This window comes from Planococcus citri, chromosome 3 (assembly GCF_950023065.1).
Source record: "Planococcus citri chromosome 3, ihPlaCitr1.1, whole genome shotgun sequence".
Taxonomy (NCBI): domain Eukaryota; kingdom Metazoa; phylum Arthropoda; class Insecta; order Hemiptera; family Pseudococcidae; genus Planococcus; species Planococcus citri.
In genome coordinates this window covers 78,298,833-78,325,135 of record NC_088679.1, presented here as the reverse complement: position 1 = coordinate 78,325,135, position 26,303 = coordinate 78,298,833, and the positions used below count along the sequence as shown (strand labels likewise).

The following is a 26,303-nucleotide window of genomic DNA, read 5'->3' as shown; positions in this document are numbered from 1 at the left end:
TTTTAGGTTCAAGTCAAAAAAGAGCAAAAAATTGATTGATTACCTTACACCTGGTTGAAAAAAAATTAAATTTCCAACAATTTTCTAAAAAAAAGTATACAGAACAAAACGAGAAGAAATTTTTGAAAAAATGTTTCACAAAAGGCAAAAGGTTCATTCGAAAGCTCTCAATTTTCAGTTTTGCTGAATATGACAAGTAAAGGTGTCTCCACAATAACAAACACAGAAAAATTACAAATTTTGGGTAATAACAACAGTACGGACCTACTAATTTTGAAAAACTGGCAGTTTAAAAATGTAATTCATCAACAACAACTCATAAATTTCTATTTATTTACAAATTTTTGAAATTTTTTTTCATTTTAAACACTCTAATCAAAATTTGAAATCTTTTTCTCACGTCTCAAGTTTATTAGCTTTTCATTTTTTTTTTCTGTTGGGTCATTCCATGTCAACTCAACCAAAAAAAGGCGATTTTGAAAGTCATGTCTTTCAATTTCGCTCAAAATTTTTTTTTACAATATATACCCATCCAGTAAGTGAGAACCCCACAATTAGTTTGGTCCCAGCCCCCTCAGGGGGAGGGTGGGGGGGCTTCCATTATTTTCACATTGTCTCGAGTACTCAACTTTGGCAGCCCATTCCTCCACAACTATGATACTTTGATCAAAACTGATTTCACAGTTCGAAAGAGAATTGCATTTAGAACTTTTTAAGCATTTTGAAATTTTCAAAAGTTGAAAGTTGAACTTTCAATTGAAAGTTCAAAATTCAAAATGGCGCTGTAAGTGGGGCTACCATTTAAAATTTTGAAAAAATTTCTATAAATGTAACTTTTGATGCTTTTTCGAAATATTCAAGTTTCGAGATGGGATCTCTTGATGGAAGGGGGAGTACCCCCACCCCCAATTTTGGGTGAAACTTTCGAAAGAAAATCTGGGGCATGTGATATATCGAATTCTATGTTTTTGGTGACGCTGAACACGAATATGACGTCAGATTTTTGATTGGACCCATCCACGGTCCCCAGCACCTCCCCAAAGGTCGTAACTCCCCCAAAAAAGGACTATATTCGTGTGACACATGAAATATGTAGTATGTTTTCGATATCGCTGAACACGAATATAGCCATAGTTTTTTGAATCGACCTCACCTATGGCCCCCAGAACCTCCCCTAATAGGTAAAAGTCCAAAAAAATTGTTGGGGGCCGTGGATGGGTCCGATCAAAAATCTAACGTCGTATTCGTATTCAGCGTCACCAAAAACATACTATTTGATGTGTCGCACGAAAAAACCCATATTTTGAACTTTTACCCCATTTGGGGAGGTGCTGGTGGTCGTGGATGGGGTCCAATCAAAAATCTAACGTCATATTCGTGTTCAGCTTTACCAAAAACATACAATTCGATACATCACATGCCCCAGATTTTTTTTCGAAAGTTTTGCCCAAAATTGGTGGTGGGGATACTCCCTCTCTATCTGTCAATAGATCCCATCTCGAAACTGAAATATTTCGAAAAAGCATCAAAAGATGCATCTATGGAAATTTTTTCAGAATTTTAAACGGTAGCTCCCATTTATAGCGCCATTTTGAAATTTGAATTTTCAATTCGAAAGTTTAACTTTCAACTTTTGAAAATTTCAAAACGCTTAAAAAGTTCTAAATGCAATTCTCTTTCGAACTGTGAAATCAGTTTTGATCAAAGTATCATAGTTTTGGAGGAATGGCCTGCCAAAGTCGAGTACTCGAGACAATGTGAAAATAATGAAACTAATGGAAGCCCCCCCTCGCCCACTGAGGGGGCTGGGACCAAACTAATTGCGGGGTTCTTACTTACTGGATGGGTATATACTGTAAAAAAAATTGAGCGAAATCGAAAGACATGACTCAAAAACGTTGGTTGAGTTGACATGGAATGACCCTGTTGACAAAAAGTACCCATCAAAAAATTGTAAACTGAACTTCCTAAAATCGTGCATTCTTCAATGCTTAGGGTTGGTTTTAAAATAAGATTTCAATACTTTTTCTCAATATGAATTTTAAAATGGTTTTTGAAAATTTGAAATCGGTACAGCGAGAAAGAAAAATTGTAAAAAAAAACATTCAACTCATATTAGCCATGAACTTGAGGAAACGAAAAACATTTGCATCGTAAAATTTCAACTCCAAGATGCCACATCCATTCTTATTTTCAACTAGGAAAGAAAAAATAAAACAGAAGGAACTTTTTCAACACCAATGTAAAAATTCAAACCTCACCTCAACACACATCATTTTTGACAATTCAACTCTTCCAAGGTTAGTAATTTTTTTCATCGAGAAAATATCACGTTTCTCACTTCGCCACACCATCAAGTCATAAAACACTTTTAAAATTAACAAAAACCCATCAGGTGTGCACAATCGAGCCACCGCAATGAATACGACACGATATTCGCATCATTCAAGGAAAAATACCGAGCGAGTGCATCAGAAGCACAATCTTCCACACGAAGATAAGTAATTTACGACATATTTGTATACCACATTACAAGTACCTACTCGTATATTGTATTTATTTCTCCAACATGGGAAACGTGTTTTTTTCTTTCAATTCGACGATGAGACTAATTTCCTCACACTAAAAATATGAAATTAATGATTGAAGGAAAACAGTCAACGGATCGATGAATGTGCCACATTACGGGTATGCACATAAAAAAAACCAACCAAAGAAGGAGCGAGAAGCGAAGAGGTAAAACAATAAGGCATAACTTTAACCTGGCCCCAAACATTTGTGCTATCTTATCTACTCGTATACAGTCGAGCAATTAGCTTCGCTAAAATTATGAATTATTGCGTATTTTTATGGCGAAAAAATATAAAAGAAAAAAGAAACGAAGAATCACGCTATGATTATATAGCGAATAAAAGTACGACCAGATGAGTTTACATTCGCACATAATAAGCTACATATATGAGCAATTGAGCATTGGATATGGAATCACGCGGTGCGAGTTGCGAATGAGCCATGAGCGTCGACTTCGACCTAGACAAAGTGTCGCAACACATCCACCAGACCACTACATCAAACGATTTCACTGCTAAAGTATGCAACCTGTAGTCGGTAGTCGCTAGTCGGTGATTCGACCAATTTCTCTTTTCTACATTAATATCACTATATGAAATAAATACATAAATGTACGCTCTAAGTAACTAGATGTACGATGATCGTAAATCCTAATAATGAGTCTTACTTGAGCTCCAGTCCATTCTCTGTCTTCGTAGACTAGTAGTACTTTATTAGGATTCTTCTTAACGTGCCCTCTAAATATATCAGCCACCGAGGCATCGGTCGACGAATACGAACGTACGGACCATAAAAATCTTAAATATCTGATTAATGCTCTGAAAACAAAAATAATAAAACAGAATAAATTAATGGCCAATCGGTGAAATCAAACCGTTTATTTGGGTGTGTTAAACTTGTAAAACTTGAATTTTTAAACATTAATCAAATTTTATTATATACGAAGGAGTTGGAAGTTTTTACAAACGTATAGACTTTATTTTTCATTTCGTTTATTATTCGAGTACTTAGTTACCTAGTGTACATTTCAAAAAGGTTTTAATTGTCCGAAAAATTTTCAATCTGGTTATATTGCATTCAATTTGTTTGTGAAATTTCTTTTTAAAAAGACATAAGTGCCTACCAGGAAAACAAGGAAATGAAAAGTGCATTCAAAATGGATTTTTTTCCAGTTATTTCATTTTTTGAAGGGAAAAAATAGTAGATGACATGGGAATGTATATACTTCATTCTTTGGTATTTTATGATTGGAATTTATACCTACGTGAAAATTTCTACTCGAATACATATTTTTCAAAGAAAAATTTAGCAACCGGGTTACCAACCGATGAACCGGTTTTAAAAATTTGCGATTTGCAGAAAGTGATATTATTTAATGACTCGCAAAAAATTTCTTTTCATGGAAAACCGAAGAAAATTTTACAAGAAATTGATTATGTGAATTTTGAGTTGAAATCGAAAGAAAAAAGGGCCATTCCTTGTCAATTGGATGAAAAGGTTTACAATGTAACGGGAATCCCTAACCCCGGTGGGATGAGGAGGAGGGGAGGGGAGGATGAAAATTAAAATTTCGAAGGTGCATGAACACAAAAATTTATCGCACCTTCTATCGAGCTAAAAACCTAAAAATATCAACGAAGTCAAGCTGAATGATACTTAACTTTGTGACGTGCTAAATAGATTAATACGAGTAAATTATTTCGATTTTACTAGTACTTCCATGGTCTCTTGGTAACCTCAAATAATGTCCCCAGTGAGAACTAGAAGGTTACGTAGGGTCTGATCGCAACAATGAGCTCACATCTGTGTTCACTGTTCAGCACCTTCGAGAAGATACCATTTGCTCGGTATAGCAAGATTTCAGCGACATTTTCAAACGTTTCGACCCTTATAATGGAGGGAGGAGGACGGATTCATCCTTAATGCATTGAAATACACAGCACAGATTTCTGACAAGGAGAGACGTCTCGCGGTAACTCATTCGATTAATATTTTGCTCATTTTTATAACCAAAAAATGGGGATCAGGATTGAGGACAGTTCGAATCACGATTTGATCAAAAACTGAGGTAGGTGCCTAATTCATTAATCAACGATTTTGCTTCCGGTTCACTTTATTGGAGACATTACTTTTGAACTCTGCAACATTTCACTCGAATTTTGTGGTATTTTTATAAATTTTTAATGATATTTCAAGCGATTGTGGTCATGTTGACCTCAATATGTATTACTAAAACACCAATTTTTGACAATTTTTTGTTATTTTTATGGGCACATTTCACAAATTTTATTACATTTGATGCGTCTTAGTCAAATTTTATTCCGCTTTGATGATATTTGATCAATTTTATTGGTCCACCTCGGCTGATTTGGTAAGGGTAAGATACCCGAATATCGACCACCATTTTGATTTTCAATTTACTCAGCCCCAAATTTATGTAGAAACCCCATTGATGGCTCAAAAAAAATTTGAACCCACAATTTTTTTCGTTCGATTTTTGCCGATCGATTTTCTGAAAAGTGCGAAATTTAGATACAGATACTGAAAAAAAGTGCTCCTAATATCGACCACCTATAAAATGGATAAAAAGGACTATGTGATTACGAAAAAAAAAAAACGATTTTAATTGATAAAACGAGTTAAAATTAATCAAAGCAATTTACCACAAAGATTAAAATTAATTTGAACAATACAAGCACACGTATTTTTTTAATTTGAGGCCTCCTCAACAGCGGTATCGCAGACCTCGTGAGCCCAGGAAAAGCACTTCGTACACTTGATCCAGATTTGGCCATTTTGGTCGTGTGAATAACGCCACCCACAGAAAGAGACCATTTTTGCCGAGTTTTAGGTTCTTTCGGCATAACTGATGGATAAAGGCAGATAAAAAAAAATTTTGCATAATGATAAGCGGTAGTGGTCGGATTTAGGAGACTCTTTAAAAAATGTTTTGAAAAAAATTCACAAATACCTGCATGAAATTATTTTCCAAATGAAAGTGCCTTCAAAATATGAAATCTTCTTTCTTAATTGCAATTTACAGCATTTAATTACATATAACTGCTAAAATTTAATGAAGAATTGAAAAAATGCTCTCAACTTTTTTTTGACTTCTCAAAAACGTTTTTTGTGAATACCTTCGCGAATTTTGGCTTTAGAGCTATGATTTTGGTCTCAATCAATTTGTCTGTGAAAAATACACCAGGAAATATTTTTTCCGCGGAAGTCGAGGCATTTGGGGCCGAAATCGGCTGGTGGTCGATATTAGGGCACCTTACCCTTATATCACACAAATTCTTAACATGATACTTACGACTGGATTCTTTCCCAATCAATGGAAATATGTGACCATCCGCGATAAAACTGACTATTGGTGGCAAAAATCAAAAAATAGGTGAAAAAATGTTTGTCGATTTTTGGCACCAATAGTCGGTTTTATTGTGGAATGGTCACATATGCCGAAGTTATTCTCATCCATAAATCAGAAAAACCAGAACATGAAACCTCGTTGTACAGACCTATCAGCTTATTGCCAATCCTATCTAAAATCTTCAAAAAACTAATTTTACAAAGGCTATGGCCAATTCTGGAAAAGAGAAAGCTGATTAGTGATTCCAAACCACCAATAATTCTGATTTTATTTGAAATACAATACTATTCACTATTCAGCAAGTACATCGTCTCGTCAAAAAAATTAACAACTCTCTCAAAGATGAAAAATTTGCACTGCAGCTTTCCTCAATGTAAGCCAAGCTTTCGATCGTGTATTTGGACCGGTCTCTCAAGTAGAGGGTGATAGTGTGCCCATTGTTCTAGAGTTCAGACAGGGCTTTTTTCTTAAACCTTTCATATCAGTCGTATTTTACCAAAACGTTGGATTTATGAGTTAAAAAAGAAAATATGATTCAGTCATGATTAATATGCAATAATAATTGTAAAAATAATGTTCAGGGATTGTACTCGAATTTTTCTCAAAAAAAGTAACTTTAGTAACCAAAAAAGCTGGAAAAAGTAACCAAAAAAATTTTCAATGCAAAAAATAGAGGTGAGGTGACCAAAAAACTCTGATCCATACAAAACTACTGCATTGGAAGGACTGAAATTCTCCCACTCAACTTTTACTCTACCACCACCCCCCCCCCCCCCCAACAAGATTTTTCCAAATAATTGGTCAGCTATTGATTAGATTATGTTTTTGGAATTTGTCGGGTTGATTTTTCCATTTTGAGAAATGTTTGAAAATTGTAGTAGGTAGTAGAATTCATATCTGCTCGAGCAAAGCGAAGGCGAAAGCTGCGAAAAATGTATGATTTGAAACATAAAACAACCTCATTTTTTAAGCAAGAAGTTGATTTTCGTGGCTTCAAAACTTTCAAATTTTAAAAGTTTTCAGAAAATTACATATACCTAGGTACCTATTTCTTATTTGTAAAAATATGAGTATAAGCCCGAGCGAAGCGAGAGCGAAAGCTGCGAAAATTGATAATATGAGACATAAAACAACATCATTCCTGATGATGTAAGTAAAAAGTTGATTTTCTTGGCTTCAAAATTTTTAATTTTTCAGGAGAATATTACTTATATTCATAGAAATATGAATAAAAGCCCGAGTGAAGCGAGGGCAACAGCTTTTGAAAATTCACAATTCCTGAGAGGTAAAACAGCATCATTTTTTATGAAAAGAAAAAGAGTTCTGGGTCAAATTTTGAAGAAAAAAAAGAAATTTGTGAAAAAAACTCGGAAAAAGTAACTTTTAGTAACCAAAATTTTTGAAAAGTAACCAAAAGTTACTATTAGTAACTTTAGTAACTTGGTTACTTAAAAAGTAACTGAGTACAATCCCTGAATGTACATCGAATTATTTTTTCAGTTTTAACCCTCAAAATTAATGCTTTCATAAACGCTGATAAGAAAAGCCCCGTCTGAAAAATGTAAATATTTGCCAGTTCACTAGCGCCCTCTATGTAGTGCCTGGTCCAAATGGCATGCTGGTCTCTTAATGAAACTTGAAAACCATCTTCCAGACATACTATACAATCTTCTGCATCACTATCTACATAAGTGATAAAAAATTCAGAGTCAAATACAGCGATGCTTTCTCTGACTTCAGAATGATCCGAGCAGGAGTACCACAAGAAAGCGTATCGAGTCCAATATTATATCTTCTCTACATGGGTGACATCCCTTTGACAAGCAACATCATGATGGTGACATTTGCTGACAACATTGCAATTGCCACACAAGATTTTGATCCAGATGTTGCAATGAACAAATTACAAAACAACTTGAACCCAATAAACGAATGGTGTCAAACTTGGAGAATCAAAATCAATAGTGAAAAATCAAGCTACGTCCTTTTTACCAGAAGAAAAGTTGAAACAACTCGCACATTAATGTTTAATAATGATGAAATGCTTTGAGCAAACGTCGTCAAATATCTGGGATTACACCTTGATAACATGCATCTCACATGGAGAGATCATATTATTCTGAAGAAGAGAACTCAAGTCAACAAAAAACTCGAATAAATAAATAAAATTTTATTGGTAATGTTTTTGCACAAAACTTTTCTTGAATTTGATATTTCATCAGTTATTTTTAGGGCAACCCAAAATATGCTCTCATTCAAGGTAAAATATTCAATATATATTTGATTTTTTGAGGTGAAATATTCTACAAGAATATTCGATTACCCCTAAAATATTCGAAAATATTTGAAATCACGCCTTCACAAGCACATTACAAAAATGGCTACATCGTTAGGATTTGTTTCCTAAATCACATGCACTATTCGCAATTTCGCAAAATGGAACAAAATTGTTGAATTAAAATTCTATTTTGATCGTCAAAAAAAGAAAAAAAATTGAAGCTTAATTTAAAATTCAATCTTCATCATCATTTCATCAATCATATCATCAATATCATCATCATTGAAAAGAGCCATTTTTTTCATCTTCAACATTCGGTGAAAATGACGTTACCTGTGTTGCGATTCTCAAAATGCAAAAATTTCCAAAATATTCCAAAATATTCGATAAATTGCGAAATATGTGGTAATTTTAGACAAAAATATTCAGCGATCAAATATGTGAAAATATTCATTTTAAGGCAAAATATTTGAAAATATTTGAAATGAAGTAGGTCTTAAATGAAAGGCAATTGTCTGAAATGTAAAATGATTTTGGTATTAGTAATCGGAGTGCAACAAAAAAACATTCAAAAAAATATATTGGGTAGCCCTAGTTATTTTGATACGTTTTAATTATTTTTGTCTTTTAATAAACTTAAACATTGCTTTATATAATTCATCTTAACTGCACCAAAATTTCATCAATTTTTTGATAATTTTCAGTAATTTTCATGACTTGCTCAATTGTGATAAAATTTTCATCTAAATTGATACTTACTGATTTTTAATACCTAACTAATAAGTCCATTTGACAAGTTTCAAGATATTTCCCGCAATTTTGAGAATATTATACCAGTTTTTAGTGCTCTTAGACAACATTTGCAAGATTTTACTCAAATTTCAAGACATTTCATTAAATTCTGCTCGTTTTCAGGGAATTTTATGCCATTTCAACAAATTTTAATAATGTTTTTAGCAATAGTTGGATAGTGTTGCGCAATTTCACTGAAATTCTATCATTTTTTGAATGATTTTTATGACAATTTTACAGATTTTATGATAGATCATTTGATTTTTTCTCAGTTTCATTTCATTTTGATAATATTTGATCAATTTTTTGTAATTTTCGGTATTTTTTAAAAAAATGTTTGAGCACTCTTCAAAAAATTGCTACCCAACCTTAACATGTTCAATAAAAATTCAATCAATTGGAGCCTATGCCATTTTAATAAATTTTTTATCATATTTGGAGGCCAAATTTTTACAGGAGCGAGACTGAGAATTAGGATGATTTTTATTTCAAAGTTTAGTTTTTCATGCTTTCAATCTCAAAGTTTTAGGATTTTATTTAAAAAAACAAAAAACATAATTCTCAATTTTTATACAGAAAGGTTTTTCTTGGGAAAGGAATTCCATTTTAATATTTTTTGCTTTTCGATTTTTTCTTTAAATTACAATTTGAGGTAATTTTGGCTTAAAATTGGAATAAAATTGAAATTTTTTCAAAATTCAGTCATATCATTTATTTTTTTCGTTTTTTTTTGAATTTTACACAAGGGCCTAAACGTAACTTGGGAAACCATGGGAAATTTTTTCTCAAAAATGGAATATTCGTCAGAAATACGCATAAATTAAATTTTTTTGAATCTTTTTACCAAATTAATTTCAAGTTTTGTTGGAAATTGGGAGGGGGGAGTGATTTGTACATGAAGACCCAACATTTTTTGGAGGGCCTGCAGAGTTTTCTTTAAAAAATGAGGTTGTTCAGAAGAATTCTGACCCAGAAATTTAAGAAGTTTATAAAAAAAAATTTGATGAGGTGTGTATTTTACATTTTTTCGATGGTGGGATTGAGGGAAGGGGTTGGCGGCTCTTGGACGAGACTTGATCATTTTCCTGATAAATATTTTAGACATAAGTCAAAAACTTGAAAAAAATTGGGTCAATTTTCCAAATTCGAAATGTGTGATGAGGCAGCCACGTACAACCCTAGGAATCTTCGTCTCAAGTCATATTCTCGCTACTATCGTGTTTTGAATGAATGCAGTGATTTTTTACAGAAATTTGATATTACAATAATTTTTTTTTTATCAGACCTTTCAAAAATACCATTTTTTCATATTTTTGTCAAAATCAAGCTCTCAAGCCCCTCCCCCCTCCTCCTCAAAGTAAATATTTGTGCAATTTTTGTATCATTTTGAAAAGTTCAACGCCTCACAAGGCTCTCAACTTTCTATTCGAAGCTGATTTTTTTACATGTTCTGGCAAAATAATGCGCAAAATTGGTATCTGAATGGCCGAGAGATTCCCTTATAAAATTAATTTTAAAAAACATTCGGATGCGACAGCACAATTTTTTTAATACAAATCTGTCAGTTTAGCATAAATTAATAAAAATGGCAATTTTCCAACGTTGCATTCTTGATACATATGTATAAGAAAACTACTTCAATTTTTTTTTAATACGAGTATTATCCGACAAGAAAAACATTCTCAACAAGAATTCACTCTATGCACTTGAAACCCTTGATATTCAACCTAGATGCAAATATTCGCTCATTTTCTCGACTACATGATTTTCCATTCTTCAGACAGTTACAAAAAGCAAACACCAAAACGCAGTCCTTCGATAATTTTATCACCTTTTTGCAAATCGTCCCCAAGCATGGATCCACACCCACACATCGTCCTTAACATAAAATACATATCACCGACAACTCAAAATAGTATACTAATCGAATTCGTAGGTATACATTAAGCCATACCAAATTACGTATTTGATTATAGAGTATAATAGCGACACAGCTCTAACTACCTGTGTAAATGCTTTTCAAGAACTCGACGCTAATTGTAAAATATTCAGCATTGGAAAAGAAATATGTACATTAATTGGGTAATTTGCATCGAACAGCTTTCAACAATACCTACATATATTAGTATTACGATCGGCGGTCGAGGTGGCAAGTGGCAACGACGACATCGTCGCTACACTTCTAACAATAACTCAATCTTGATTAAGGTTCTACGAGCCGAGCTCATTTCATTCATGTGCGACCTATTCGATCAATTGTACGTCATTTCTTATAACTTTTGAAAGCTCAACACGATAATGTAGTACATAGTTTTGTATGACATTCGCGTAATGTCATACCCTCCGACAGTAAGTGAGTACGAGTAGCTCTATGGCTATGCTAGCAGGCTAGCTAGCGAACGAAACACGACATATCTACACGAGCAAAATGAAAAATTACTCGTGGCCAATTTTAACGTTTCCTCGTGCACGCATCCGTCGGTTGTAAAATTACCAACACGGATTTAGTCTCTGTAAAGCATTTATGGAAATAAAAAGTTGTAAAAAAAAATGTACAAAAAATTATTTGTAGGTACATATATGAGAAACATATAATCAAAAATATACACGTACGAGTATACCTAAGAGTACACTTTGGAAGAAAAAAAAACACCAATGGTAATAATAACAGTAAAAGTAGAAGGCAATCAAGAAAAACGAGTAGATCAACTTTTGGTTAAACACGAATCGTGTACCTAGTTTTTAATGCTTACCGCTCTTTCGTCACCACCGAGCTAAGTTATTTTAACCTTCAAATATTGTTCAACTTTTACGAATCTAAGTAAACCAACAACTTCCAAGCACGGCGGCATGACGCTACTTACTGCTGATCAGCCGACCAGAAAAATCATTTAGTCTAAGTACGTACTAAGCGAAATGTTAAATTTCAATACTTAAGACAATAAGGATGATACGAGTTCTTCGAGGAGACGGAGGGTGCCCATGAATTAGCAACTACTAGTGGTAAATTTTTTTAAAAAAGTGTACAGTACACACGAAATGACATTTCAAAGTCAGTTTGTCAAGGTACATTGACTTCAAATTCCCAAAAAATTCCATACCTTGTGGAACTAGGTATTTGAGAAATTACAGTTCGTTAATGGAGACGAAAACGCAGAAATAAATAGACTGAAGAATTTAGTTAAAAATATGCAGTGATAGTTTGCAATTTTTGGGCAGTAGCCTTTAGGAGAGTCTAAGTGCAAATCTAACTTCATATTCGTGTTCAGAGGATTCGATTCATATGATAACGATACCCATATTGCCAATCTTCTTTCGCTCCAAAATTAGGAATAGGGTTTTAAAGAAGTTATTTGATTTCTACTTTTTTTAGAGGCTCGCATGTAAAATTTCAGAATCATATCACTGGCAGTATCGTTTTTTTTTCTGGCAGTGCCATGAGCCATGACACAAAAAACAAATTTTTGAGTGATTTTTGAGTTTTTGAACATGATCCAACTGGAGGAAAAATTTGAAAAAAATGCTTATAATAGTTTAGTCCGGCATATGACAATAGGAGTAATTGCACCCACCCGCCGATCCTTCGGGACAACTTTTTTCTTAAAGGGGACATCCTAAGGAACATTTTAAAACAAACTTGGCAAAAAAAAAGTTGGCCTTACTTACAAAATGGCGGCCATTTTGATTGACAGGTCAGCCAAAATCGCAAATTTTGCGTTTTAACATAGGACTTGCACGAACTTTTTCAAACTTTACAAAGGTAGATCGAAAGATCATGCAAAAATTTATCACATGTCAAAATTTCAAGTGCTTAAGTGCGTTTTTCGATTTTTGGTGAATTTTTGAAAATCGAATTTAGGCCAAAAATGAGGGAAAAAATCAAAATTTTACCAAATTGACCAAGAAAGCTGAAATTTGGGATATACCCTATTTTCGACATGCCGAATCGATTGGAAACGGTTTCAACCCGTTTTGAGCAGTTCTGGAGCCTCCAGCAGATTTTTGAAACTCGAAATTCCCACAAAATTCCATCAAAATGGAGTTGTAAAGCTAAAATTTATTCTAAAAACTAATTTCAATACGCTACGAAGTACTGCAGGTGGATTTCAAGTCGTTTTGGATCCTCCAGCGACTTTCTGAAAATTCCTGAAGCCTCCAGCAGATTTTTGAAACTTTAAATTTTCACAAAATTTCATCAAATCGAGATGGAAATCTGAAATTTACTCCACACTCCAATTTTAACACCCTCTGAAGACGATTTCAGGTGGGTACAAGTAATTTTAGGGCATCCAGCGACTTTTTTTGAAAATTACTGGAGCTTCCAGTAGATTTCTGAAGCTTGAAATTTCCCCAAAATATCATCAAACTATGATGGAGAATCGAAATTTATTCTGCAAACTAATTTCAATACGCTACGAAGTTGACTGCTGGTGAATTTCAAGTCGTTATGGAGCCTCCAGCAACTTTTTGAAAGGTCGTATGACGTTTTGTTGGAAAATTGAAATTTCCTAAATGTAGCTGGAAGCTTCAAAACCATTTGAAACCACCATGCAGTCTGCGAAGTAAATTTCAGCTTGCCAACTCCATTTGATAAATTAATGTTGGGGAAATTTCAAGTTTCAAAAATCTACCGGAGGTTCCAGTAATTTTCAAAAAAGTTGCTGGAGGCTCTAAAATTACTTGAACCCACCTGAAGTCGTCTTCAGAAGGTGTTAAAATTGGAGTGTGGAGTAAATTTCAGATTTCCATCTCCATTTGATGAAATTTTGTGAAAATTTAAAGTTTCAAAAATCTGCTGGAGGCTTCAAGAATTTTCAGAAAGTCGCTGGAGGATCCAAAACGACTTGAAATTCTCCTGCAGTACTTCGTAGCGTATTGAAATTAGTTTTTAGAATAAATTTTAACTTTACAACTCCAATTTGATGGAATTTTGTGGGAATTTCGAGTTTTAAAAATCTGCTGGAGGCTCCAGAACTGCTCAAAACGGATTGAAACCGTTTCCAATCGATTCGGCATGTCGAAAATAGGGTATATCCCAAATTTCAGCTTTCTTGGTCAATTTGGTAAAATTTTGATTTTTTCCCTCATTTTTGGCCTAAATTCGATTTTCAAAAATTCACCAAAAATCGAAAAACGCACTTAAGCACTTGAAATTTTGACAGGTGATAAATGTTTGCATGATCTTTCGATCTACCTTTGTAAAGTTTGAAAAAGTTCGTGCAAGTCCTATGTTAAAACGCAAAATTTGCGATTTTGGCTGACCTGTCAATCAAAATGGCCGCCATTTTGTAAGTAAGGCCAACTTTTTTTTGCCAAGTTTGTTTTAAAATGTTCCTTAGGATGTCCCCTTTAAGAAAAAAGTTGTCCCGGAGGATCGGCGGGGGGGGGGGTGCAATTACTCCTATTGTCATATGCCGGACTAGTACTCATGCAGGTATATTTTTAGAAGAAAAAAATTTCGTATGCTTAAATTAGGTTCGGAGATATGGCGATTACAAATTTTCTTTTGTTAATCTCTCCCCTGGAGGCCAAACAAATTTTGAAAAAATTCACGTGGCTGGAATTGTGTCTCCTCTATGTATGTATTTGGGGAAATTCAAAATTTTCTTATTCAAAATTCCTTAAGTATGATTTTTCTTCGTAGAAAGTGTTTTTTGCAATTGTGGGCAAAGGGGCAAGGGTGCTGGGGGTGTGGTTGGGATTTTTTTTAGATCAAAAAGGTACCCAACAACGTCAAAATTTCAAAAAATCCGAGGACAGGGACATTTTACTTATTTTACCCGGGCCAACACACAAAAAGGCGAGGAAGGAGGGGGGGGGGTGAGGAGGATCAAATTTTGTGAACGTCATCAGTGATGAAATTCGCAAACTTTTCAGGGAGAGAGTATGAAGATAGTACATTGTGGTGGGGGAGGGGAAAAGTTGGAATTTTATCGTCCTCAATCCTACCCAAATCGTTCCATTTCAAGAATTTTTTTGACCAAAAAATCAAGGTAAAGACTGCAATAATACTGTGCTTGAAGGTATCATATCTTGAGATGAACTTAAGGCAGGAGGGTTGAACTCCTTGAGAATGTCTAAAATTCGTATTTCAGTAATTTTTGGTAACTTCCTCAAAAACAAAAAATATACTTGAAAAGCATTTTTTGAATTTTTTGGAAATTTTAGGGGGTTGATGAGGACGTTGGAGGGATTCAATCAAAAAAATACATCGATATTCGTACTAGATGCTTCTAAAATAAACCATTCATCTAATTTTTTTTTGTAAATTTTCGGAAGATTTGTATGACCAAGGGGTGAGGGGGGACTGGAGGGGTCGAATCAGAAAAATAAGTTGATATTCCTATTCAGCGCTTTCAAAAACGTATGAAACGATATGTCACATGATACTCGATATTTTTCACATCTTGACTACAATTTTGGGCCCCCCCACAACCTCAACAGTTTTGCGAATCCCATCATGAAAAGTTCACAGTTGTAAATGTCATAAAAATGTATGCTCCCAGAATTTTTTTCAAAGTTTTAAATTATAGCTCCGAAATTTGGCAAACTTTAAAAAAATGAGCTAGCTTTCAAAAAAAATCTCAACTTTATCAACTTTGAATAATTGAAAATTTGTTTGAAATTACTCTAAATGGACTTTAAAACTCTGCAAACAGGTTTTCTCCAAAAGTTAGCAGTCCACAGCCATTCGACTTCAAAGTTGGGCATTATGACGAGAAATTTCAAATATCAACTGCTGAAATCCCCCCCCCTCCTCAGACTGGCCTAAGAGGGGATGGGGAGCTAATTATAGCAATTTTCCTTCTTTCTAAGCATAAGAAACCAACAAAAAAAATTTTGAGTAAGATCGGTGAACCCAAGCCCCCATTATTAGAGATATTTCACCACCCTCGCCCCCTTCAAGTTCCTTTTACCGATGATTCAAGTTCCCTCAATTCCACAATCGAAAGATTCTTCAATTAGGGTACTACGGTGATACATTTTAGCTCATAAGGCTCTCCGAAAGGATGATCAGGGGTTCCCAAAACGGCGCATTTTTGATGTTTTAAAAATAAAATAATTATAAAACATGAGAAAAATTGATGAATTTTGTGAACCAGTTCAGGTTGGTAGTCGAACGTCTTTTAATACAGGTACATACAAAAATTGTGAGAGAAAAAAATTCAAGTAAAACCACTAACCATTTTAGAGAGGAAAATTTTAGTCCTTCGCATTTTAAAAGTCCAACTAAAGTTGCAGAATAAAAGACTCGGTTCCCCAAAAAATGATGGTCTCCTTGAACACGTAAAACCTCAACCCAAAATTGGAAAAAATCAAAAACAAAATGAATAATTTGACGTCGTTAGAAATTTTTTTGAAAATTTTTCACTTTTGATCAGAATAGCAACCCTTTTTGATATTTTTGAAATTTCCAAAAAAAAGACTTCAAAAAAGTTTTAATCCTCCCCTTCTACTCCCACTATTATTTCTAATTTTGAAGGATTCTACACAAAAAAACTAAAATAGCTTCAGAGACCATGGAAGACATTGGAAAAAATCAAAAAGAAAATAAATAAATAATAAATGCGTATATAGAAAAAAAATTAAAAATTTTTGACATCTGGTCAAAAAGTAACCTTTTTTTCAAAAAAAAGTCTCTCTCAGCTCCTAAACAATATTCTCAAAATTTCCAAAAAAGACTCGACAAGTTTAATTTTTTCCCCTGTATTTTTTCCGATTTTGAGGAACAACTCTACACAAGATAACCAAAATACCGAGGTGCCTCAGGGAAGGCTTTCCCAGGAGTTTCGACTTTTCAACCCCTTCCCGTTTATTTCCAGCAACAAAAAAAATTTCTTGCACTCTTTCATCAATTTAAAAATCTTTCCTCGAAAATACCAGAAAATAGAGAAATTACGTTTTTTAGAGGTCACAAAAAGAGGTTACACGTGAAAAATCACTCCATGTGGTTTTTCTGGGTAAACCAAATGGTACGAGTATCTGTTTTCAAAATACTCGTACTATCGCGAATTTCGTCGATATATTCGTCACCTTATCAGAAACGTTTTAAAATTATCGCATCAAAAAACATTGAAATGTTGTAATAATGTCAGGGAGAATTATCTGTTTTAGAATAATTGACAGTGACATGAAAAAAAAACTACAAAGAATTCGAAACAAACGAAAACTACAAATAAATAATGCATACGTAAGCGATAATCCATGACCGATTGAACATCGTCCTTCAATATTCAAATTAGTATTTTTGAGAGCCCTTTTTTTCTTCAACAATATTCTTCGCAAAATTCTCCCTAAAATTAGAGTACGTAACTCGGGCATTCATCATTTTCCAAAATTCTTCATCAGACTTGGATTTTAACCGGGGGAGGAGGGAGGGGGTTTAAAAATCCAAAATTCATCGGTTTGAATTGATTTGCACAGTACTGTAATTTCCCTCATTTGATTTTGTTTTCGAATAAATTCGGAATTTTCGGAGAAGGACAATTTGATAAGGAAACGATGGCACGGAAGAGGGGAACGGGGGGAGGGGGTCGAATTTATATCACCGGACACAAACACATACTATCTTTTTTCAAAATTTATGGCCACTGTCACTTTCTCAAGGTACTCGTATCATACCTCTGCAAAATAATTAATCAACTTATATATGTATTCGAAAACTGAACCCATATGATAAGGTCAAGGCGAACGGAATTGTTTGAATAAAGTGATGATTCCATAAAGAATGAAACAATAAAACAAGATTAAGTTATTACGGGTACATAACCTTTAAACCGATTTTTACACTATAAAAGCTGACTCAGCTATACAAAATACGAAATAAATATTGTAGACTTTAATATACCTGGTGAAGTAAATTCGCTCCAAAGTAAACTCATCGTGGACGATGAGTTGACGAATTTTTCCCTATTTCAAAAACCAAATAATTATGATTCAACTTGCGGTAAGTATGTAGTTTTACCTCTATTTATACCTAATAGGTATTTTGAGGATGCGTCATACAAATATACACGATATAGATGTTTTATATTTCAGGGTCCATCTTCATGAAGTGAATAGAAGACGCATATACGTGCACAGTGGGTAATCTTGATTAACGTTGATTAAGCACGAACAAAGTTTCCAATCAATAATAATGAGGCCGATCTACGTATTATGTACGAATTTCACACCATGCCCGTCTCACACAAAAAAACACATCCAAACGCTTCGATATATCGAGACCAACGATTCCAAGTAATTAAGAATAATAACGATGATAAACAACGTATAATGTTATCGTTTCAATATTATAAAATATACTTAGCATCGACAAGAGTTGTTTCAACTTGCTTCTCAGATCGATCAATTAGGTTAATTTGTAATCGAGAAGTTGACAAATTTTTGCGAGCGAATCTTTTCGTTCCTGCTCACAAGTGAACGTTTTGAGCTACTGCCTTTGCTACTGCAGTCTACATATTTGAACGAAACCGAGATAGATGGTAAGAGCGTGTCTTAAAACCTTCGTGACAGAAATTTTAGGTCGTGAAGTTAAATTTTTGGATTTTTGGAGAATTTTTGGAAATTTAAAAAAGCTGTTTCAAGGACGATTTTTCAATTGTTTCATGAAATATACCTTTTTTGAGAGGGAACCAATGACCCAATGTGCATAATTCCTTCACTTCAACTCTCACACATCAACAAATACGTATCAGTTTTGACTGTTTTGAGACACTCTGGAGCCTCCAGCGATTTTTCAATTTTCTCCAGAAATTTCAAATCACTGTGAAAGGCCAAAAATGGACTTTAGCAAGTATAACATTGGTCGGTGCTTTCTGACCCACCATTTTTTCGACCGTTTTAGGTAGTTGTGGCGAAATTTCAAGAGAGTGAATTCGAAAGTAAATTTACGACCAACTTGTAAATTCCAGAAAAAGTGAAAAAATGTAATTTTGAAATAACAAACGATTTTTTTTAGGAAAAATATCGTATGGTGCGTCTACACGATCAACCTACTCCGAACAATCTCAATTTGACCTTTTTAAAGACTTCAGTAAACTTCGAATTTTTCCAATTTTTTCAACAAAAAAAAGTATACTTAAGTTTAATAACCAAAAAAGTAACCAAATAGTTACAAGGCACATGAGCCAAACATTTCAACGTAGAAAAAAAATTAAAAACAAGCTAGAACATTTTCATTTAAAAAAGTTGGAAGTTTCATCCACAGAGGAGGCACCACGAATCGAAATGTGGGAGCTGAGAAATGCGGTGAAGAGAGCCAGAAACCACAAAGCAGTGGGGGAAGATCTCATACCAGTAGACTTGATTAAACATCTAACACCTGAGTACGAAAAAGAACTGCTGAAGATTATAAATGAGATATACAATGAAGGTACACTGCCTAAGGACTTCAAAGCAGTAAATTTTGTACCAATACCGAAGAAAAATAACTCGCAACAATGCTCTGAATATAGAACCATCGCATTAATGAGCCATGCTCTAAAGCTACTACTATCCATCATAAATGCCAGAATTGAAAAGAAGATAGATGAAAATCTAAGCGAAACACAATATGGCTTTGTAGCAAAAAAAGGGACGAGAGACGCAATTGCCCTGCTGAAAGTGATCATCCAAAGAGCACTGAATGCAAACAGGGAAATTATTGCTTGCTTCGTCGACTATGAAAAAGCATTTGATCGTGTCAACCATGAGAGGATGCTGGAGATCCTGAAGAAATACAATATCGATGACAAAGACCTGCGGATAATCAAGAACTTGTACTGGGAGCAGAGCGCAAATATCAAGTTTGGAACTGAGTACTCGGAAAATAGATGTGGTATAAAGAGAGGTGTGAGACAAGGATGCCCCCTCTCACCTAGGCTGTTCAACGCGTACGCAGAAGAAATAATGAGAGAAGCGCGAATCAAACAAATGGGATTCAAGATCAACGGCAAGAGAATAAATGAAATAAGCTACGCAGACGACAAAGTGATCCTTGCTGAAACAGAAGCGCAGATGCAGAAAATGATCAACCAAATCAACAGTGCTGGATTAAAATATGGAATGAAGATAAATGCAAGCAAGACCAAGGTGATGAGATTTACAAAAGGAGACTTCAAGGAGGTCAAAATCAACATCGGAACTCAAGAAATTGAAAATGTAAATCAGTTCAGATACCTTGGAGCACTGATAAATAATGATGGTAGAGATCATAAAGAAATTAAATCACGGATTGGAATGGCAAAAAGCGCCTTTAACAACCTAGCCAATGTGCTGGGAAATCGAACGATGAGTCTAGCTCTGAGAAAGAGAATTATGCGATGCTACGTATGGACCGTTCTGAAGTATTCCTGTGAAACATGGACCATGAGTGCAGAATGCGAGAAGAAAGTATCTGCTTTTGAGATGTGGTGCTATCGAAGGCTACTATGGATCTCATGGAAGGACTTCATCACCAACCAGGAAGTATTAGCAAGAATAGGAGAGGAGCGGAAAGTCGTAGTAGAAGATATAAAGAACAGAAAGCTAAAGTATCTAGCTCATAAAATACGAGAAAACGGTATTTTCATGCTAGCGGTACAGGGGAAAATTCAAGGAAGAACTACAAGAGGGAGGAAACGATCGGAGATGTTAACAACAAACTCACCGGCCAACTCTCCCTGTAAGACCCTGAAAGAAACTATCAGATACGCTAGAAACCGGCTGATATAGATGAAAGTATACGCTATCTCCTGTAAAGGAGCGCGACTACGACGACGACGACGACAAAATTTAAAAAAAAATTGGAAATTACTGGCAAAAAATGAAGTTTTTCCAATTTTTTTTTGTCTAAAAAGCGAAACTATTCTGCAACTTTTTGTAAATAAAAGAAGACCTTTTGACAATTTTTGACACAAAAGTGAGAATTGTTGGCAATTTCTGAGAAAAAACGACTCTTTCACAAAATCTCATCAAATGGAGATGGAAAGCTGAAATTTACTCCACACTCCAATTTTACCACCCTCTAAAAACGACTTCAGGTGAGTTCAAGTCATTTTAGAGCCTCCAGCGACTTTTTTGAAAATTACTGGAGCCTCCAGCAGATTTTTTAAACTCGAAATTCCCACAAAATTCCATCAAATTGTAGTTATAAAGCTAAAATTTATTCTAAAAACTAATTTCAATACGCTACGAAATACTGCAGGCAAATTTCAAGTCGTTTTGAAGCCTCCAGCGACTTTTTGAAAACTCCTGAAGCCTCCAGCAGATGTTTGAAACTTTAAATTTTCACAAAATTTCATCAAATGGAGATGGAAAGCTGAAATTTACTCTACACTCAAATTTTAACACCCTCTGAAGACAACTTCAGGTGAGTTCAAGTCATTTTAAGGCCTCCAGCGACTTTTTTGAAAATTACTGGAGCCTCCAGCAGATTTTTGAAACTTGAAATTGCCCCAACATTAATTTATCAAATGGAGTTGTCAAGCTGAAATTTAATTCGCAGACTACATGGTGGTTTCAAATGGTTCAATTTTCAAAAAAAACGTCGCTGGAGGCTCCAAAACGACTTGAAATCCACCAGCAGTCGACTTCGTAGCGCGTTGAAATTAGGTTGCAGAATGAATTTCGACTCTCCATCTCAATTTGATGAAATTTTGGGGAAATTTCAAGTTTCAAAAATCTACTGGAGGCTCCAGTAATTTTCAAAAAAGTCGCTGAAGGCTCTAAAATGACTTGAACTCACTTGAAGTCGTTTTCAGAGGGTGTTAAAATTGGAGTGTAGAGTAAATTTCAGCTTTCCATCTCCATTTGATGAAATTTTGTGAAAATTTAAAGTTTCAAGCATCTGCTGGAGGCTTCAGGAATTTTCAAAAAGTCGCTGGAGGCTCCAAAACGACTTGAAATTTACCTGCAGTACTTCGTAGCGTATTGAAATTAGTTTTTAGAATAAGTTTTAGCTTTACAACTCCAATTTGATGGAATTTTGTGGGAATTTCGAGTTTCAAAAATCTACTGGAGGTTCCAAAACTGCTCAAAACGGGTTGAAACCGTTTCCAATCGATTTGGCATGTCGAAAATAGGGTTTACCCCAAATTTTAGCTTTCTTGGTCAATTTGGTATAATTTTGATTTTTTCCCTCATTTTTGGCCTAAATTCGATTTTCAAAAATTCACCAAAAATCGAAAAACCCACTTTAGCACTTGAAATTTTGACAGGTGATGAATTTTTGCATGATCTTTTGATCTACCTTTGTAAAGTTTGAAAAATTTCGTGCAAGTCCTATGTTGAAACGCAAAATTTGCGATTTCGGCTGACCTGTCAATCAAAATGGCCGCCATTTTGTAAGTAAGGCCAACTTTTTTGGGGGCAAGTTTGCTTTAAAATGTTCCTTAGGATGTCCCCTTTAAGAAAAAAGTTGTCCCGGAGGATCGGTGGGGGGGGGAGTGCAATTACTCCTATTGTCATATGCCGGACTATAAAGTAGTCCTGGGTTTTGACGACAATTGTACCCATAAATCGACGCAGAATTTCAAATACTTTCATTTGAGACTAGACCATTTTTTCCCAAAACAGGTTGAGTAACGACAGGAGCAAAAAAACACAATTTTTTCGAAAATTCTCTCTCTTTGAGAGCCCATTTTCCCTCCAGGGGCACTTTCGGAGCCAAATTTTTTTTCTGGGTAACTTTTAAATCAGAATGAAGGTCTCTGCTAAATTTGGTAAAAATCTGCCGATTTTTGTTGAAGAGGAGTGATGAATTCACTCTAATTCCTGTGCCTATGTGTAAGTAAGTATGTTTTTGAGCCCGTAGATTACAAATCCGACATTATTCTATGGATCAAGGAGAAGGTGAAAGAGTAGAGAGGCTGAAAATGTAACATTTGACCAAATATGTCAAGTGACTCCTTCCACCTTCGGCCCAATCGTAAAAAAATGTCAAATCTGTAATATATGGTATCAAAAACATACATTTAGAGATACATCACACAGTATTATGGTCAAATTTCAAATGTTCCCCCCTTCCAGCCCCTTACCCTCACCCTAATCAAAAAATTAACATTAGATTCGTAATTTTTGGGATCACAAACATACACTTTCGGAGGTTTTCTCAATTTTAAGCGCAGTTGATGACATTGAACTAGTACATATATTGGAAAAATGGATGGAGGCTTCAGAATGGTTGGAAAGGGTGGATTTTGATTTAGAGGTAGTCGACTGGTTCCTAAATTGAAGGAAAAATTCATTATTTCTGAAAAAAATTGAAAATCACCCTCAAAACAGCTTTTTTACATCATTTAAATTTTAAAAAATTCTCCAAAAATCCAAAAATCAACTTCAGCCCCTGAAATTTGGATTACGGGGGTTTTAGAACATTGCACGTTCGATCTAGCTCGGTTTCGTTCAGATCTAAGAATGTCAGTTCAAATTTTCAAAAGTCTACCTTGTTATTAACACCAACTCCAATTTTAATTTTCTCTTCATTCCTCATATATCGAGCAATAGGCAAATTTGAAATCCAAATGGTGCTTTCCGTCATTGCGTGGACAAGGAAGTGAGGTGAGGGGGGAGGATTTTTTGGGTCTAAATCTTTTTTAGAGATACACGATGTTCGCAAGCTGATGACAATTTCAAAAATCCTAGCCCTGGGCCATTTCATTTCACCATTCCATCCAGGAAATAAGTCCCTTTCCGAAAATGATTCGTTTCGTTCTCTAAAGCTTTCTCGACGTAATGCTAAAGTGATTTGTCGAGTTTGTAAATCGAGACTCGAAGTAAAACTGTACTATCATTGTACCTAATGTTTCCAATAGAATGGTAAATCACCTAGTCCACCTTCATTCTTGTAAATATTCCATCCATTAAAGACGTTCTACATTTCACTCCTGTACCTCTACCTACTGATACCGAACAATGAATGCCTATCGAATCTAAGAACACTAGTCGTACTTCAAGAAGAAAGTATCGTACAATAGAGATTACTATACGAAGTTATACAAGTATTCTATGTCTGAAAATGGCACAAAATAACGGTATCCTATAGAGCCCTGAAGGTTAGTACGAGTTACACCTCTGCACCTGCTTCTCATAGGTTGATTATTCTGGTCGATTTAGCTACAGTAGTAATTAGAATTACCTAATGTGACAATCTGAAATACGCGATAAATAAATTACGCGTGTGTGTGGCTTACTTCATCGAGCGGAAGTCGATGTCGGCGAACCCATTATCAGCTTATTATCCGATTCATTAGACTAAAAATATAATAATATATGTACTCTTATCAACGTACACAGTCTACACAGGTGGTTTGCGTAGGTAATAAAGTGACCAAAACGTAGCGTAATTACGAGTGAATGATCCTCTTAATTGCTCGAAGACAGCGAAGTGATTTAAATAGAACGTAATATTAATTAAGTCGCTGTAATATTATTCCTGTTCACTGTCCATGACAAATTATTCATTTTTAATTACATTTTTATTCATTTTCATTATCAGCTTATTGTCACCTAATGTTGAATGTTGGCAATCCTGGTTTTTGGAAAAACAAAACAATTCGATTGGTGATTAATTACAATGAGCTTTCATCGAAATTGAAAGTGTTTCTGGTACGAAAATCATCGACTCATCGTCGAGAGATTCATAAGGACTCGAATTTGAACATCGAACTCTTCACGTATCCAATTATAAGTCTAATCATGAGTCATTGTACACGAATTAATTAAACTGTACGAGTCACAATATTGACAAACCTGGTACTGATAAGACTGATAACAAAGGTAACCCAGACAACGATACGAATCGAGAGTACATAATAATAACTATTCTCGAGTATATTTCATATTATTTCTCGAGAGTAATACTTACATTATATCTCTTGGTCCAGTCTTGTAAACAACATAAAGGAATCTATATCCACCTCCGGCGAATAAGTACGCTATGAAAGCTATGGCGATGACTTGAAGCAGCGAAATTATCCCCATCGTGTACCACACACAACCGCAAATCAAAGATGCCAAACTGAGTATCAAGATCACTTTAAATATTCCATTTGAATTACGTTTAACACATAACAACAGAAATCCAAGAACTCCGGCCGAAGAACTCCTCGAATGTTTGCGACTATGATTGATCTGTCCACTTTCTAAATCTTCCGACTGAAACAAACGTACACGACAAACGATCACTACACAGAAACAGAAGCGACGCAATTATAAATACGTTTATGTTTTTCCGATTTATCAATTAACGAAGCACCAGCTCTAACAATTACATTTCAACATTAACCGAGTTTAATTACTAAAAACATTGAATTAAAACAACACCAGCTGCTGTCTGGTAAGGGCAGCCGGAGAAGGAGAAGGGGAAAACCACGCGAGCGATCGGGTTCACACTGAAGGCGAAAGTAGCTGCTGCTTGAACTTGATTGTAAATTTGTTGTACTAGATTTCAACGGTAGAGTGCGATATTGTATTGCTTTAGTGAGTGAATGAGTGAGTGGGCAGCTTTAGAGCTTTATTTCAACTTTCAAGCAAGTTTTCGATTATTTTCAGCTTTCAGCTTTCAAGTTCCAAGTTCTAACTTTCTTATTTGTAGTAGGTACGATTAATAGCTAATTAGCAAATTAGCATACATTACGTACGTAAATACCTTTTAATTACGTACATTCCTGATTCCAGTACAGAGAATTAATTGATTAAAATTATTCAATTCAAGCACGAAATCACCAGATAAAAATTTACATTAGATAGAATTAAATTATGACTTTTGGATGTAGAGATCGAGATAAAACAAAACAATCGAAAGATTGCCCTAAAATCAACCACGCAGAATATGTATCAAGATCAAGAACGGAATTATTTCTTCGTTCAGATTTAATAAATAATTTTGCAAAAAAAAATCAGTTTGGGGAACAGCAAGCAACTGTTGGAAAATTTTTAATTTACCAAATTCCAGTGATGGAACAGTAACACTGGAACAAACTGAAATGAAGAAATTCAAACCAAAACTGAAACTATACTTCGTAATTCAACTTGGACAGGGTTTTAGAGGTGGGTAAAGTAATAGGTAAAGAGAGAATTTTAGAATCGGCATTATTCAGATTTCAGTTTAGTTGTACAAGAGGTAGTGGATTTTATAATTACAGAGATTCAGTGCTCATTTACTTTTCTTGACATTTATAACAAATTCATAGTTCTCACTCATGAAGTACCTGGACCTACATACTACACCAACCTCACTAATTATTCACTTACTCGCAGTGATATACAAGTAACTTGCTTACGTCAATGATTCAATTTATTAAAACGAATAATTGACAAAAACGTAGCGAT

At 34.7% G+C, this 26,303-nt stretch overlaps 1 protein-coding gene across 1 annotated transcript in view; it reads right to left on the bottom strand.

Moving 5' to 3' along the window:
* The window catches only part of LOC135839489 (long-chain fatty acid transport protein 1-like), a 67,512-nt gene that overhangs the window by 11,329 nt on the left and 29,880 nt on the right, over nucleotides 1-26,303 (bottom strand). The window contains exons 2-3 of the mRNA XM_065355541.1: nucleotides 24,838-25,127; nucleotides 3,239-3,389 (exon numbers count right to left, since the gene is read on the bottom strand). Coding sequence (XP_065211613.1) covers nucleotides 3,239-3,389; nucleotides 24,838-25,127 — 441 coding nt within the window. The remainder of the gene's footprint in view (nucleotides 1-3,238; nucleotides 3,390-24,837; nucleotides 25,128-26,303) is intronic.